The sequence below is a fragment of the Canis lupus genome, chromosome 6, assembly GCF_011100685.1.
Source record: "Canis lupus familiaris isolate Mischka breed German Shepherd chromosome 6, alternate assembly UU_Cfam_GSD_1.0, whole genome shotgun sequence".
In the NCBI taxonomy this organism is placed as follows: domain Eukaryota; kingdom Metazoa; phylum Chordata; class Mammalia; order Carnivora; family Canidae; genus Canis; species Canis lupus.
The window spans coordinates 13,074,395-13,090,382 of record NC_049227.1 but is presented as its reverse complement, the minus strand read 5'-3'; the positions used below and the strand labels follow the sequence as shown (position 1 = coordinate 13,090,382).

The following is a 15,988-nucleotide window of genomic DNA, read 5'->3' as shown; positions in this document are numbered from 1 at the left end:
GGCTCCTGGCTTCTGAACTGGGCAGCATGGCTCCTCATCTTTGGGGAAGGGGATGTCTATAAACACAAGCTCTGTAGAGTTGTTGTTGTTGTTGTTGTTGTTTTAATTTGTAAAAAGGTACTATTTACATAGAGTGAAAATTCACCTTTTTTAGTGCACAGTTTTGCTACTTTTGACAGGTACACAGAATCATACAATCGCCATCACAGTCACCCCTCACCCTCAACATCCCCACATGTCATTTTGTGGTCAGCCTCTCCCCAGACACCAGCCCCGGGCAACTGCTCCTCTGTTTCTGTCTCTATAGTTTCGCTTTGCCCGGAATGTCCTATAAATGAAAGTATACCCAGGGCATTCAGGGTTCATCCATGGTGTTTTGTATGTTTGCACTTGGCTCTTCTTCATTGATGCAGTGAATCCCATCACGTGGTTGTATGGCGGTTTGTTTATCCATTCCCCAGTTGAGGTTCAGTTGGACAGTTGTTTCCAGTGTTTGGTGGTGAGTATTTGTGTACAGGTTCTTGTGTCAACACAAGTTTTCATTTCACTTGGGTTAAAGCCTAGTGATGGGACTGCCAGCCATCAGGTCAGGTTGCTGAACTTCATGAGAAACTACCAGAGTATTTCCTCAAGCGCTTGCTATGTAGGAGAGCACCTGCTGCTCCAAGTTGGCAACAATGGTTGACTTCATCATTTCCTTTAAATAATTTTAATAGATGTCTAGTGATATCTCGATGTTGTTTTCACTTTCTCCTAAAAAGTGATATGTTGAGCTTCTTTTTCTGTGCTTATCTGTCATTTGTATATCTTTTTTAAAAATATTTTATTTATTTATTCATGAGAGACACAGAGAGAGGCAGAGACATAGGCAGAGGGAGACTCAGGCTCTCTCTCTCTCTCTCCCTATACACACACACACACACACACACACACACACAGAGAGAGAGCGTTTTAAGATACACCACATGAATTTTCCCATCCTAACCATTTTAAGTATACAGTTGGGTGGTGTTGAGTACATTCACGTTATTGTGCAACCATCACCACCATCCATCACCAAAACTTCTTTATCTTGTAAAACTGAAACTTTGTCGCCATTTACTCTCCATCCTCTATACCCTCGCCTAGTCCCTGACACCCACCCTTCTACTACGGTGCCTCTAAGAACCTGACTACTCTAGGAAGTTTCTAGAAGGGGAATTTTACAGTATTTGCCTTTCTGGAGCCAGGTGATTTCTCTTAGCACAGTGCCAAGGTTCACTCATGCGATAGCAGGTGACAGTTTCCTTCCTTTTTAAGGCTGAGTGATATTCCATTGGCTGCATATCCCACAAGTGTTGATGGAACTATGGCTCCCACCTTTTGGCAGTTGTGAATAATGCTGCTCTGAACATAGGTGCACAAATGCCTTTTCAAATCCCTGCTCTCCGTTCTTTTGGTTTTATACATCAAAGTCAAATTGCTGGATAGTATGGTCATCCTATGTTTAATGTTTTGAGGACCTGCCATATTGTTTTCTCAAGTGACTGCACCATTTTACCTCTTACCACCAGAGCGGATGTCAATGCCTTTGTATGATATAAATATTGCCCAAATCCCCCATCTTCTGTCCACCTTGCTCCTTGAACACCCCCTTGGCCTGGGCTCTACCAGCTTCCCAAGTGGCCTCCTGCAGTCACTCACCCCATCCAGATTCAGGCTCCACACAACAGCCAGTGATTCCATTTCAAGTATGTGGTTCCGCATGCTGCCCTTCTGCCAGAAACCCCTCAGTGGTTTCCATGGCTGGTGGGATAAGACCTAAATCCCTACATGACCCAAAGGGCCCTTTAGCCTCTTTTTGCCTAATCGGGTCCAGCTGACGTGATCACTCTCTCTTCCATCCCCAGTGACCTATCAATCCTCTGAGGGTTCCATGCTCCCTTCCTTAAGGCATGCTGTTCCTTCGCTGGCATGCCATCCCCCTGCCCCCTGGCAATCATCCTTGTAGTAAGTGTCATTCCTTAGGGAAGGGATCCCTGACCTCATTTTTATTGTCCTTCTCCGTCAAGTAGGTTCTCTTCTTACAGCTTTTCATAAAAATGTGTTACTTACCCCACACACACACCCAGCTCTGTGTACCTATGTAATTCACTCAGATGGTGATTGGCCCAATATATAGAGTGCAGGTCCATTGGAAAACGGAGGAAGCAGCCAAGCTTCCCATGGGAAGGGGGGGCATCTCCGGGCACACTCGCAGGTCCCCACCCAGCACTGCCTCACGGGACTCCCGGCATTTACTAGTATGCACACTTGACTCAGGTCTGCAGCTCCCACCCAACCGTTAGCTCCACCAGGGAGGGTCCGGGTTCTCATGCTCCATTATTATTAAAGGATGGAAATGTGGGGACGTTGCCACCTCTCCTAGGGGACCTGGCTGAAGGAGGAAGGCATGAGCAGGACACTGAAGCAGTAAAGGGGCCGCAGCCCTGATGCCCCACTGGCCTCCCCGATGAGCCAGCCGGTAGGCGATTTAAAGCGCAGGCGGTGTCCGCAGCCCTCAAGCTGGTGCCAAGCGTGGGTCCCCGGATAGTTGATCTGGATGTTTGTTGAATGAATAAGTGACTCCAAAAACGCACACGGGGCATCAGGGATCGCAAGCATCCTTAGGCACACTTCAGTTACAGTTCGAAAACCCTTCCTTCGGGTGCTGGAGTGTGATCTCAGGGGAGGGTGGGCGGAGGGAGCGGCTGGGAGGGGCGCCCCCGCGGAGGCTGCGGAGTTCATTTGTCCCGGTCCCCGGGGACCCGGAGGGGGAGGGGGGGCAAAACTTTCCAGCGAGATTTCTGGGGGTTCCCCGGGCGGGTCCCTCCGGGACGCGGCCGGAGTCGGGCGCGGCGGGGGCGGGGGCGGGGGGCGGGGGCGGGGGCGGGGCAGCGCGCCCCCGCGGGGACACCTGCCCCGCCCGCCCCGGGAGCGCGCGCGGCCTCGGGGCGGCTCCGCTCCGCTCCGCTCCGCTCCGCTCCGCCGCGATCCGGCCCGGGATGCCGCGTCCGCCCGCGCCCCGCGGAGCCCCGCCCCCCGCCGCCGCGCCGCCGCCGGAGGCCGCTCGGAGCTACGCGAACATGGCCGAAGTCGGCGAGGACAGCGGGGCCCGCGCCCTGCTGGCGCTGCGCTCGGCGCCCTGCAGCCCCGTGCTGTGCGCCGCCGCCGCCGCCGCCGCCGCCTTCCCCGCCGCCGCCGCCCCCGCGGCCCCCGCGCCGCCCGGGCCCGCCGCCCCGTCGCCGCCGCCGCCCGCCCAGCCCCCGCCGCCGCCGCCGCCGCCGCCGCCGCCGCCGCTGCCGGGCGCGATCGCGGGGGCCGCGGGGGCCGCGGGGGGCGCGGGGGGCGCGGCGGCGGCGGGCCCGGGCGGCGCGGGGGCGGCGGGGGACGCCCTGGTGGCCGCGGCGGCCGCCTCGGTGCGCCGGAGCCCCGGGCCCGCGCTGGCGCGCCTCGAGGGCCGCGAGTTCGAGTTCCTCATGCGGCAGCCCAGCGTCACCATCGGCCGCAACTCGTCGCAGGGCTCGGTGGACCTGAGCATGGGCCTGTCGAGCTTCATCTCCCGGCGCCACCTGCAGCTCAGCTTCCAGGAGCCGCACTTCTATCTGCGCTGCCTCGGCAAGAACGGAGTCTTCGTGGACGGGGCCTTCCAGCGGCGCGGCGCGCCCGCCCTGCAGCTGCCCAAACAGTGAGTGCCGCGCGGCCCCGCCGGCCCCGGCCCCGGCCCCGGCCCCGACCCCGACCCCGGGGTCACCCCCGGCCTCCGCGGAGGTCCGCCGCCGCCACCGCCGCCGGGATCCCCGGCCCGGCCTAGGGCAGCCCCGGCCCGACCCCGCCCAGCGTGGGCCTCGGGGACACCCTCCGACCCAGGTGCAGTCTGTGCTCGAGCTGCACCCTGCGTACACCTGCGACCCCCACCCTGCCCTGGCCCTGGGCTCCGAGGGCCGCCCCGCCCCCGCCTGGCCTGAGCCGTCCGGGTGGCCTCTGCCCCTTGCCAGGCGTGTGCACCGGAGGGCACGCCTGACCCTCGCCCAGCCTGGGTCCCGAGCGCCGCCCCACTCCCTGCCACGTTTGGATTCCGGGGTCACCCCTGCACGCAGTACTGGAAAGGATAGCATCAGGTGGTTTCCGTAGCAGGGGTCAGGTCTGGATGGCAGCGACTTGGGAAGGGATGTTCCCATCCTGAGCACCGGAGGACAGGACAGGAAGTGTCCTCAGGGTCCCTGGAGATGAGGCCCCTGGGACAGGACCGGAGTGCCTAGTGCTCCAGCCTTCCTTGGCACACCTGGGATTCTTGAGCCAGAAGGGGAAGCAGCAAGGCATGGGGGGCGCAGGGCGGGGAGAAGGCAGGCCTCCACCCCCCAACTGCAGCACTGCGGGTGGCAGGGCCATCAAGTCCCCGTGGGTGCTTTTAGTGACATTCACTCACTCTCCCTTGTCTTCTCCCCCATGGGCTGCGCCCCTGTAATCCTTGCTTTCTCAAGATCTGTTGATCAGGAGAAAGCCTGTTTAACTACCCTGCTTCCTCTTCGGGCACTTTCTGTTTCTGTGTAGTAAGTGCCTTTAACCCCTCACTTGTGTTTATATTTCTCCAAACGGTTTCCTGTACCAGAGTTGTCTCTGACGGCCTGATTATTCTTTCATGAGAGAGTGCAGGGGATTTTTTTTTTTTTTTCTGGGGTGATTCCCAGCGCCAAAGGCTTGCTTCTGTAAACTTCTCCCCTCCTTAGGGTCTTGGTGTGTTTTGTTGTAAATACTGCCATTGAACAGTTCTCCCGTGCAACATCAATAACTCACTCCCTCTTAGGGTGTGAGGGAGAACATACCTTTATCTTACAAACACCCTGTGTTGTGTGTTGTGTTCCATCCGGACTTGGTGAGTAACAAAGTTATTCTATCCCATGTTTGTTACTGCTTTATTCTTTTTACCACAACCTGCAAGGTCTCCATTCTGGGCCATTAAATACATTTTAGGGCCAGTCACTTCTCTCCTGAGAAAGTGACAGGCACCACAGCACCATCCCCTCCCTGCCCCGGAGCTCTTAGAGGCCTGTTCTTCTTAACGCACCTTTACGTGATTCCCTCAGATTTTTCAGAGCTCCCTGCCCAGCTGCTGAGCAGTAGTACACTCCTGACAGGGACCTAGCTTACTGAGTCCTGTGCGCCCTGATATCTTCTCTAACTCAAGGGGAAGGAATGCCAGCCCACCGAGGCCTCAGATCATCCTCCGGATAGGCCAGTACCAGGTCTGTTGTGTGTAACGTGGCCCGGGTGTTGGCGGCCCCTGGCAGGTTTGCATTCAAGGGGCCTGCCTTCTTGGTGGGCACGTCTCAGAGCACCGTGCTGTGGCTGACAGCCTGGGTGTTTGGCGGCTCTCTGACTGGGTCCTGTGCCCCACTGTACCTCTACTTGACTTCAGCTATGCTACTGAGCAGTCTGCATGTAGGCAGTGATGTAAAATTCACAAGAAGACAACAAACAGGCAGAAGGAGAAACACGGGGCGGGGGGAGCAGTGTCTGTGTCTCCCTTTCCCTGTTTGCTTCTAAAAACTGGCAAAGCCTGTTGACTAATGTGTTTAGCGGTTTGAGCCAGTTTATGTTTTTCTCTATTTTAGAGAGTATAAACCTAAGTGGCTCCATATATGGAGTGGGCTGTTGTAAACTTCATTTTAGAGCTCGATTGAGGCTCTTCAGCCCACCACTAGAAAATAATCAGGAAATTTTAATGAATTCAGTGCAAGGAAGTTGAATGTGTACATTTTTGTCACTCCAAAATGGGAAATTCATTATTGACTTTTACAGAAAAGTGGTAATTACTGTCTGGTTCCTCTTGGGTATTGGTATGTGGTTTTGCCATTAATATTCGAAGCTATGAATTTCTTTACCATAAATCTAAAATTCTTATTGTGCTGGCATTTTGTGGACTTGGCTACACTAGGATTTAGTGGAGTGTGGTGCATGAGCCTTGGAGGTTTTTTTTGTTTTGTTTTGTTTTGTTTTGCGTCATGGTGATAGGCACACCCTCCCGATGGTTAACATCTGTGCTGGGGGGCATTGCACACACCTCCTACTCCCAGGGGCAGCTCCCACTGTGCCATTCCTCCCTCTTCTTTGCCACCCAAGAAAGCATGCAGTTAAGAGGAATCCCAGAACTTATCCCCATTTATTATTACTACAAGTACATCTTCCCAAAACTTCAGTATTTTTGAATTATTGACAGGAAAACAATTCCTTGTGACACACTTAAAGTTGATCTTGGTCTCCTACCATATAGCTGCACCATGCTGAGTCCACTGGATGTTCCCTGGGAGGGGTGGGCACATCACTTATAACTTAGCAGCCACCTTACTTGACTTGGCAAAGCCTCCTGGGCCACGAGTCTAGCATTTCTCCCAGGGCCACGAGTCTAGCATTTCTCCCAGCCCGTGAGCTCCCTGAGGGCTGGCCCAAGAATAGTTATCTTTCACTGGAGACACAGTGCAGGGCCTGGCTGGCAGTAGGTGTACAACTGAGTTGTTTGTTGGATGAACATCTGAGTGAAATGAATTCGCAGCTTCCGTGGGGAAAGCCTTGTCATCGGTTTCACGTGATTTTCTGAGGTGGGGACATGTGGACATGATTTTCTTCCCCCTGGGACATGTGGACTGCCTTTTAGGGTCAGATGGGTGGGAGTGGTTTGTGTGTGTGTGTGAGAGAGAGAGAGAAAGAGAGAGAGAGACTAGTTCTTTATACAATCAAATTTGGAATTTGGGATACATGTTATGTGTGAAACATACAGAAGAAGGCCCGTACACAGCCCCTCTCTTGCTCTTTTTTTTTTTCCCAACCTTTGTTTTTCTTAAACACATTTGTAGTAAATGTGGACCACCTAATTGATTACAGTAAGAACAAGAAGTGTTTATGGTAGCCTCCGTGAGTAGTACAGTCATGGGATTATTTCTTTTCTTTTTCCTTTTCTGTGTTTCCCAGACTTTCTGTGATGAGCGTGGCTTTTTTTTTTTTTCCAACACTTTCTGTTACAGAAAATTTCAAACATAAAAATAGAGTGGCAACCTTTTCCATAGCCATCACCGCCATCAGTGGTAGCATGTCGTGACCTAGCTTGCTTTACTTTTGTCCAGACTCATCATTGCTCTGGCCCTCACTTACCTGGAAGCAGGTCATTGATGTCATGTCATTTTGTGTGTAAACTGCTTCAGTAAAAGATAAACGATCTTTTTTTTAAAAATCCTAACTGTGATGTCACGATCACACCTTTAAAATTAATGATAATTTCTTACTGGCATCAAACATCCACGCAATGTTCGCACTTCCCTTGCTGTCTGATGAATTTTCTTTCTTACGGCGTGTTATTTGGATCAGGAACTAAATCAGGTGCAGACAGAATGATTGGTTGGTGTCACTTAGATCTCTTGTCATCTATAGACTCCATCTGTCTCTCTTGTTTCATCGCTGAAAAGACAGGTCATCTGTCCTGTGTAGTTTCCACCGTCTGCGTTTACAGATTGGATTCTCATGGTGTCCACTTACTGTGAATTGGTTGAAGGACCAAGAGATTTGATTAGACACAGGTTAGATGGTTTTGTTTTGTCTTTTCTTTTCTTTTCTTTTTTTTTTTTTTTTTTTGCCAGAAACTGCCTCCTAGGTGGTAGAGCATGTGTCTGTCAGAAAGCAGAGATGTCTGTTTTTCTCCCTTAGCACCTTCCCGTGGTCCTTGCCTGTACCGTGGCTGATTGTTTTGGCTGCCAGCACATGTGCTTGGCCGCACTGGTGCCCTCCACCCAGTGAAGGACGTGTCGTGAGTGGCCTGGGGGAGGGATCACAGTTTCTGCGAGTGGACCCAGATGGAAAATGACTGATTGTGACCCCACAGCGTTTGACTACATACGTGTTTGTTTTGTAGAGTTTCCAAGTGCTGTTCCAACCGGTCACTTGAAAAGTGTGGAATTAGTTACTAACCATCACACAAGTAGTTATCAGATTGAAGTCATTTTGAAATTAGTTGGAAACTGCCCCAGACTTGACAGCAGCATCCAAGCAACAGTAACTGTGTTCCATTCCCCCACTCATCCTGGACACCGTGCCTCCACATCTGTTGGGGGCTGGGGGTCCCTCCTTGACCCAAAGCTGCCGTCATGGCCAGTCAGCCCAGCTGCTGGCTTGCGTGCTGTGGGGGGTTTGCACCTGGGACAGGAGAGGGTGTCAGCTCAGCTGGCTTGCAGAGGCCCAGAAGGGAAGCTGTGATGCCCGAGACTGTGCTGGCCCCATGTACACAGGTGGGCCAATGAAGAGGGGACGTCTGCACGTCTACTGGGAGGGGTGCAGGCTGTGTGCCGCTAGAGCCCACCTGCCAGGAGACCTGGCCTGGGAGAAGAGCAGTAGCCCGAAGAGCCTCTGAGGGAGAAACATTGCAGTCTGGTGCCCGCGTGGGTGTGGAAGCTGGAGCACCCCGTGCAGACACCAGGACCCTGGCAGGAGGAGCCACTCAGCGAAAAGGAAAGGAAGCAGTAGGTTCAGCTGCATAATGTCTGGATAGCATGGCCAAAACCCCGAATGTGCATTTTTGAGAAATAAACTCTTGGTTCTAGTTTTCTTGCTCATGGGCAGCTATCATAGATCACATATATTTGTTCAGAGTTACTCGGTCGTCTTATAAAACGCTTACTTTAAAAAGGTTTATGGGAGTGTAGTGAATTGGGAGCTAGTATACCGAATCTTTGTTAATAAAAATATGGGCCACTTTCCAACACTTAGTTCATGCTGAGGTTTTTGGGCTTATCACCCATAGAGGAAAACATATATAGTATTTTAGAAACCAGTCTATGAGAAAGATGTTATGACATATGTGCTGAATCCAATTTAAATAAATTTATGAAAGCCTTTGTTGTTAATAAGGGAAGGGGATTGGTGGATGCTAAAAGGGTATTGTGTAGAGTTTTAATGATGTTCACGGTTAATGTTTCAAAAGAGACACAGCTATGTTTAAAATTATGTGCCGAGAGGAAACGAAAGCTTTTGATTTGTAGATACAGTAATTTACTATTTGCTGTTTTTGCATCTTGTGAATGTCAGGGGATAAACTTGGTAAATTAGTGACAACTCAAATTACAGCCATGCCTCATCTCCATAATTACCCTACATTTAAAGCATTTCATATTAAAATGAGAGGATTATAGAAATGCTTTTACTTTGATTTCCTGGAAGTAGGCCCTTGCATTGTGACTGCTAGGTTTCGTGGTTAATGCTTGGTACTGCTATCACCTTTTGCAAGTTTCCGGTTTTCTGGTAAAAAGCTCCTGATGGATTTAAAGGACAGAAAGGGGAATCTCTGAGTGTGAACGTATTTGGTGACCATATGAAGGGAGGCCATGAGAGCATGCTTTGTGCTGCTCGGGAGCCCAGACAGAGGCCATGAGGATGGCAGGTGCCCCTCAGGCCTCGCTGGACCCACTCCTAGGCGGCTGACAGCAGGATGGAAATGAATTAGTGTGGGTTTTGCCTTTCTTGGACGTAACTGTTCAAGCACTAAATTATGAGCTGATTGAAACGTGTGGCTTCTCCTATGAATACTTTCTGGGAAGCACATGGAAAAAAGATGGGTATTTTATACATGGTTTGATTAAGAAGAAACTTTTCTCCCTTAGTCATCTGTGACATGTTTAAGCCTGCCCAGAAAGGCACAAGCTCCTCTTGCGTTTATTTCCTTGGCAGGGAGGGTTCTCGTCCTTCCGCACGTGTGCGCTGAACAGGGTTCTGACCTCATCGCCTTCCTGCTGGAAGCCACAGCAGCTGCCAGGAACCCGTAGGGCCCGTCCTGCCCCTTAGCACAGGTCCCGGTGTTGCTGACAGTGGCCTGCCACCTCTTCCCTCCAGGTACCCTTTGCCTTTGTGCCAGCCAGACGCAAGGCATTGGCTCCCATGGCCCTTTCACACCTTTACACGTTACTGGGGACCCCAGTGAGCTTTGGTTTGTGTGGGGCCTGTTACCCTCACCGCATTAGACATTAGAACCAAGAAATTAAATATTCATCAATCCATTCAAAATTAGCAATAATAAACGTATCTCCAGAATAATTATTTATGATAAAGTCACTGTAATTCTCAAAACAAAGAAATTTAGAATAGGGGTATTTGTTTTTTGTAAGTCTTTACCATCTGGCTTGCTACAAGACAGCTGGACTCTCATGGCTGCTTGTGCTCTTAACTATGGTGATAGGTGGTTTTCGGTTAAGCATGGGGAGAAAGTCCAGCCCCACGTAGTTATGGGCTGGAAGAGGGTGAGCTGTTTTGGTGGACTTTCTGATGATTGCAGATGGCATTCCTTGATGTCTCACCAAAACTTAATAGTCAGTAGTGTCTTAAAGGTCAGTTGAGCTGTGGAATCTGAAACATCATCAGTGGACTTTCTGTACTCTGTTATATTAAAATCCATCACTCTGTCTTGCATTTTGAATAAATCTTTTATTACCCATATGTGGTTTTGTAACTTATGCCCTGATTTTTGGGAGAATATTGATTGAATTATGCAGATCTTCTAATGTCAACATGTCTTGTTATATAAAGAAAAGCCTGTCTTATCTTTGAGTTGGCAAATTTCATTTCATCCTCCTCAAACTCAAAAGATCATGTTTTTGAAAATAGAAATCTTTGAAAGGATGAGGCATTTTGATGTAGTTTAATTTTGAAATTTACTGTAAAGGTTGAGTTGACAGTATATTTTAACAGAAAATTTAAAAGCCTTATAATGTAGTCATTGGCCTTATTAGCACCTCATAATGTAACTTGGCTTTCATTTAGTATTTTTTGTGTGTGTGTGGGGTCGGTTCTTGGTGACTTTGGCTGGGGCTGTCTGGCTCGTCCATTATTTCTTCTGTTTTCCCATGAGCAGATCGGGCATAGGTATGCTTGTCCATCTCCCTTGCTGGTTTTCTGGTGACCTCCCTGCTGTTTCCCTTCAGCCCCGGGAGCGGGGTCCTCAGGGGCAGGCACGGACAAGGGGCTGGACCCAGAACCATGAGAGTCCTCAAGGGGCGTCAGTGACGAAGTAGACGAAGTAGGTGTTTTTTCATGGAGATATTCCCTATTTGGGATTTCTTTTGAAACCCTTCTGAGTACACTTTTCAAAAGCCATGCCACTTTTGATAAACACAGACATTCCCTCCCTCCCCAGTGTCCTGTTTGTCTCAGTGGATATCTCTCTTCCCTCTTCATGGTGAATCAGTACCGTAGAGAATAAAACTGGCCTTCTGTCCAGTCTAAAGAAGCTTTGCTTTTTGTGATTTGTATCAAAAGAACAAAAAGTACTTACTGCTTTTCCAAATAGTAGAAACATCGAGTACGCTCTGGCTCCTCCCTGGTACTTCTCGCACTGCTCCCTTTCACAAATACTCTGGGTTTTATAACTTTCACAGTTGGAGTTGTGTAAGATACGTCATGTTGACATGTTGTGGGACATCCATGGCGATGAGTGGCGTAGTGAGCTGCTCAGGAAGACCTCTGCTAGAGGCCCACCATGCTGGTGAGCCATATGTAACTCAAGTGCAAGCTCAAGCTCATGCGTGGGTAGTTACTGGAGCCGGTTGTCCATCAAAAACCTTCCCAGGAATACTCCCTCTTATCACATGATGTGGTTGCATTATGGGTGAAATTCAGGATCCTTCAATATGCTGCCACGAAGCTGTGGCTGAAATACAGTCCATGAGAAATAGCTTGTGAACCTAGTAACCCTGTGGAGCTGATGTAGAAAGAATGTGAAGATGGAATCTGACGGCAGGCAAACAGGTTGCAGGCTGCGAAGTTACATGAACAGAAGTTTGTATTCCTCTACCTCCACCCTTGGGGACATAAATATATCCGGTTAGCTTGGCAGGTACATCCCTGAAGCTGGGAACAGTGACTCATCACAGAAAGAAAACATCTTCCCCTTAAGAGTTTCCACCTCCCTTTGGTTGGGTTCCATATTAACCAGGAACATTTATAGCCCTGCCTCAGCAACTAGTATGTGGGAAGACTACTGAATATCTGGCTTTCTTAGCAGTTATATTTTTCTTTGCAAATTACAATATGAACAGATTTTCCATACCTGTTAACCCTCAGGTTATCCAGCAGGAGATCTCATGGAAAGTCTAGAACTTTCTGCAGTGATAGAAATGTTTTGTGACTGGGCCGTCCAGGATGGTGGCGCTAGTCATGTATGGCTGTTGAGCATTTGAAATGGGGCTAAGAACTCAATTTTTAATTTTTAGTCTGTAAGTTCATTTAAGTTTAAATAGTCACATATGCTGATGGCCTTGCAGAGTTTGCAAGTCTGGATCTGCAGCACCTGGGTGCAGCCGCTGCCTCAGTTTACCCCACTCACCTCCAAGGCACAGATGTTTTCTGCAGTATGCTTCGAGGTGAGGAAGACCGATGGGTCCAGCCTGTGCCATGGGGCTCCAGCAGACCCACTGCGGTTCCTCAGTGCAAGGTGAGGAAGCACCCAACCATACCCTTTGCAGAAGACACTTGTTGAAATGTCTTCTGGCCAGACAGATTAGTCATTGTCTTCAGTTTCTACTACTCTGGACTGCCGATAAATGAGAATGGACAGTTTCCCCTTTATTACCCTCATTCTTGAAGCCCCAGGAAAGAAGTAAGGGACCGAAGAGATGATTCCTGTGGGTAATAAAGAGAAGAGACAAATTTGCTGATATAGGGAGAAATTTTTCTAAAATTCTGTGGCCCTTTCTAGCTCTGGGTTACTGTGCATATGGTTATCAATAGATTACTTTTGAGTCCAACTCGATAATAGGAATACTGTATACTCACAGATTTTAAAATTCCTTTATAAACAAATGCATGAGTATCATGTGTCTGCCTGTCTGTCCTATGTGCTGCCTCCACAGACACCTGTTCATACCAGGTGGCGCTTGTCAACATGGCTGGTCTCATATGGTGTGACCATTGGTTGGTGTCTTCTGCAGGGAGCTACAGGTCCTATGAAGGCAGGGCTGAGCTCTCTGCACAGCGTTGTATCCCACTGCCAGCATGTGCTTGGCACTTTGAGGACTCTAAGCCTTTATCCAGTAGATTTTTGCTTATATATATAATCTTCTGTGGCCTGCTGGTTGTTGTCATAGATAAATTCCAATATCTGGCTCACAGAAAGTCCCAAATCAATGTTACTAATCAGTGGTTGAAAAACATGTCCTTCATGTGGCAAATCAGGGAACCCTGGCTGGCACTGACTGGTAAACCCATCATTGGTAGCTCAGCAATCCAGGCTGTAGGAGGGTTGTGTGGAGGAGTATTGACAGGCCAGGAGTGGAAATGGGGAGGATCCTACTTCTGCTTGTGTGCGAGTGAGGAGACTTCAGTGCAGGGCCACTCCGAGGGAGGGCCGTGTGTCCAGGAAGAAGAGGAAACAATCTGGAGAACACTTAGCCAGGCTCAGCACATTTAGATCCAGGCAGCACACTAAGCCTGTGGGCCAAGTCCCAGCAGACTCTAGTTTTATAAATAAAGTTTTATGGGAACACAGCCAGGCCCATTTGTTTACATGGTCTCTGTGGCTGCTTAGTTGAGACAGAGATGGTATGGCCTGAAAATCTAAAACAGTACGTGTCTGGCCCTTTATAGAAACAGTGTGCACCTTGCTCTAGGTTGTACACCTTCCTCCACACCAATGATAATGCTTTACTGAGATTAATTCCCACCTTTATGTTACTGGTTTTCTTTATGTGGAGTTCCTGTGGTTCTTAATAAGTTGCGTTTAATTCTAGGTGTTTTATTTTGTTTTATTTTTATTTTATTTTATTTTAAAGATTTATTTATTTACTCAGACACACACACACACACACACACACACACACACAGAGGCAGAGACATAGGCAGAGAGAGAAGCAGGCTCCATGCAGGAAGCCCGATGTGGGACTTTATCCCAGGATCCCAGGATCATGCCCTGGACCAAAGGCAGACGTTCAGGCGCTGACCCACCGAGGCATCCTTAATTCTAGGTGTTTTATATATTTGCCTTGGGGATAGTCAATACAAATAAGATCTTTTTTTTCTTATTATTTTCTAAAAGGTTAGTGTTTCCATGTAGGAAAGATGGGCCGTGTGTGTGTGTGTGTGTGTGTGTGTTTTCTTTTCTTTTTGTTGGTATGGGCTTTATAATACTAATTTATGTTTAAAATTTTGCATTTTGAGAACATATCAAGCTTCCAGAAAACTGCAAGACTACTTCAGACTAGTTCTAATAACTCCTGTCCTCGGCCACAACTCACCAATTTTTAACATCCTGCCACGTTTGCTTCAGTATTTCCCTATGTGTATATGTGCTATTTGAGAGTCCGTTAAATGTATCATGCTCCCTTTTCCGTTAGTACCATAATATATATTTCCTTAGAATAAGGATATCTTCCATAACCACAGCCTGGTTACTGAGTTTAGGAAATCTGACCTCACTCCGGTTCTGCTCTCTAATCCATGACCCGGGTACCAGTGCTGTCAGCTGCCCCAGGAGCATACTTGGCAGCATCCAGCATCCTGTCCAGTGTGGAGCCTCTCTGGTCTCTGTATTCTGAGACAGCTCCTTGGCCTTTCTTTGTGTTGACCTTGACATTAAAAAAAATTAAAAATAAAAAACAGGACAATTGTTTTATCAGATGCCTCTCAAATTAGATTTGCTGAATTAGACCAAGTCCTGATGAGATGGTGAGGTTCGGGGTCGGGATCTTGGGCTGGAATGCCAGCATGAGGATGCACACCCTTCTCAGGCATCTCTCAGCGATGCCATTGTCCTTCCTAGTGGAGTTCATGTGGATCACTTGGTTTAGGTATTGGCGGAGCTTCTCCACCCGATAGTTACTATTTTTCTTTTTGTGGTTAATAAGTAATTTTTGCCATTCAGTGCTGGAATAAAATATTTATTTTGTATCCAGTCACAGTTACCATTTCTCCTAACAGTTTTTAAGTTGACTTTTTTTTTTTAAGCACCATTCTTTGATTTTATTTATTTATTAATGAGAGACACAGACAGAAGCAGAGAGATAGGCAGAGGGAGAAGCAGGCTCTCTGCAAAGAGCTGGATGCGGGACTCAATCTGGGATCCCCGGATCACAACCTGAGCCAAAGGCAGATGCTCAACTGCTGAGCCACCCAGGCATCCCTTAAGTTGAATTTTTGCATGTGTTTTCTAGGTCAGATTTTCATCTACAAATGATAACTGTTTTTGTCTCTTTCTTCTGCTTTTTTTTTTTTTCAAATCTCATTTCTTTTTGTTGTCTTGTTGAATTTGCTAGAATTTCCAGGTAACATAGAATAAATACCATGATAATGGGCTCCATTCTTCTTTCCAGCTTGACAAGGAAGGCTTATAAGGTATTTCAGAATAAATGTAGCTTCACTGCTCAGAAGCCACTTTCTTAAGGCAGTGTTTCTTACCTTGCAGAGGTGAGTCTCCTGGGCTGCAGCCCATGGTGCCCTCAGTCTTACCATCCCACTGTCATTGTAGGGTTGGTGGTCTGTTTATCTGACATGCTCTGGTGTTGGGGGCAGGACTGTGCCTTACTCATTTATTACTATAATCCCAGCACCACCCAAGTAACCCCAGTCTGGGCACATAGTTGGCACTTCGTAAGTTGGTGGCAAAATGAATAAAGTAGCAAACAGGAGAGGTCTGAATGCAGAAACAACCTGGCTAAAGACAGTGATCAGAGGTGATAGAAGCTTAGCATTTTAAAGTTGTGTGTCTGGGGCACCTGGGGGGTTTAGTTGGCTTAGTTGGTCTAATTCCTGATTTCAGCTTAGGTCATGATCTCAGGATCACAAGATTGAGCCCCATGTCTGGCTCTTTTTCAGTGGAGTCTGCTTTAGGTTCTCTCTCTCCCTCTGCCTCTGTTGCTCCTTCTACTTAGGGGCGCCTGAGCGGCTTAATCTGTTAAGTGTCTGCCTTTGGCTCAGGTCATGATCTCAGGGTCCTGGGATGGAG

The 15,988-nt window shown here is 48.6% G+C and overlaps 1 protein-coding gene across 1 annotated transcript in view; it reads left to right on the top strand.

Annotated features, from left to right (window-relative positions):
• The first annotated feature begins 3,104 nt into the window (after nt 1-3,104).
• FOXK1 (forkhead box K1) overlaps nt 3,105-15,988 on the top strand; it is a 67,955-nt gene continuing 55,071 nt past the window's right edge. The window contains exon 1 of the mRNA XM_038539585.1: nt 3,105-3,706. Coding sequence (XP_038395513.1) covers nt 3,105-3,706 — 602 coding nt within the window. The remainder of the gene's footprint in view (nt 3,707-15,988) is intronic.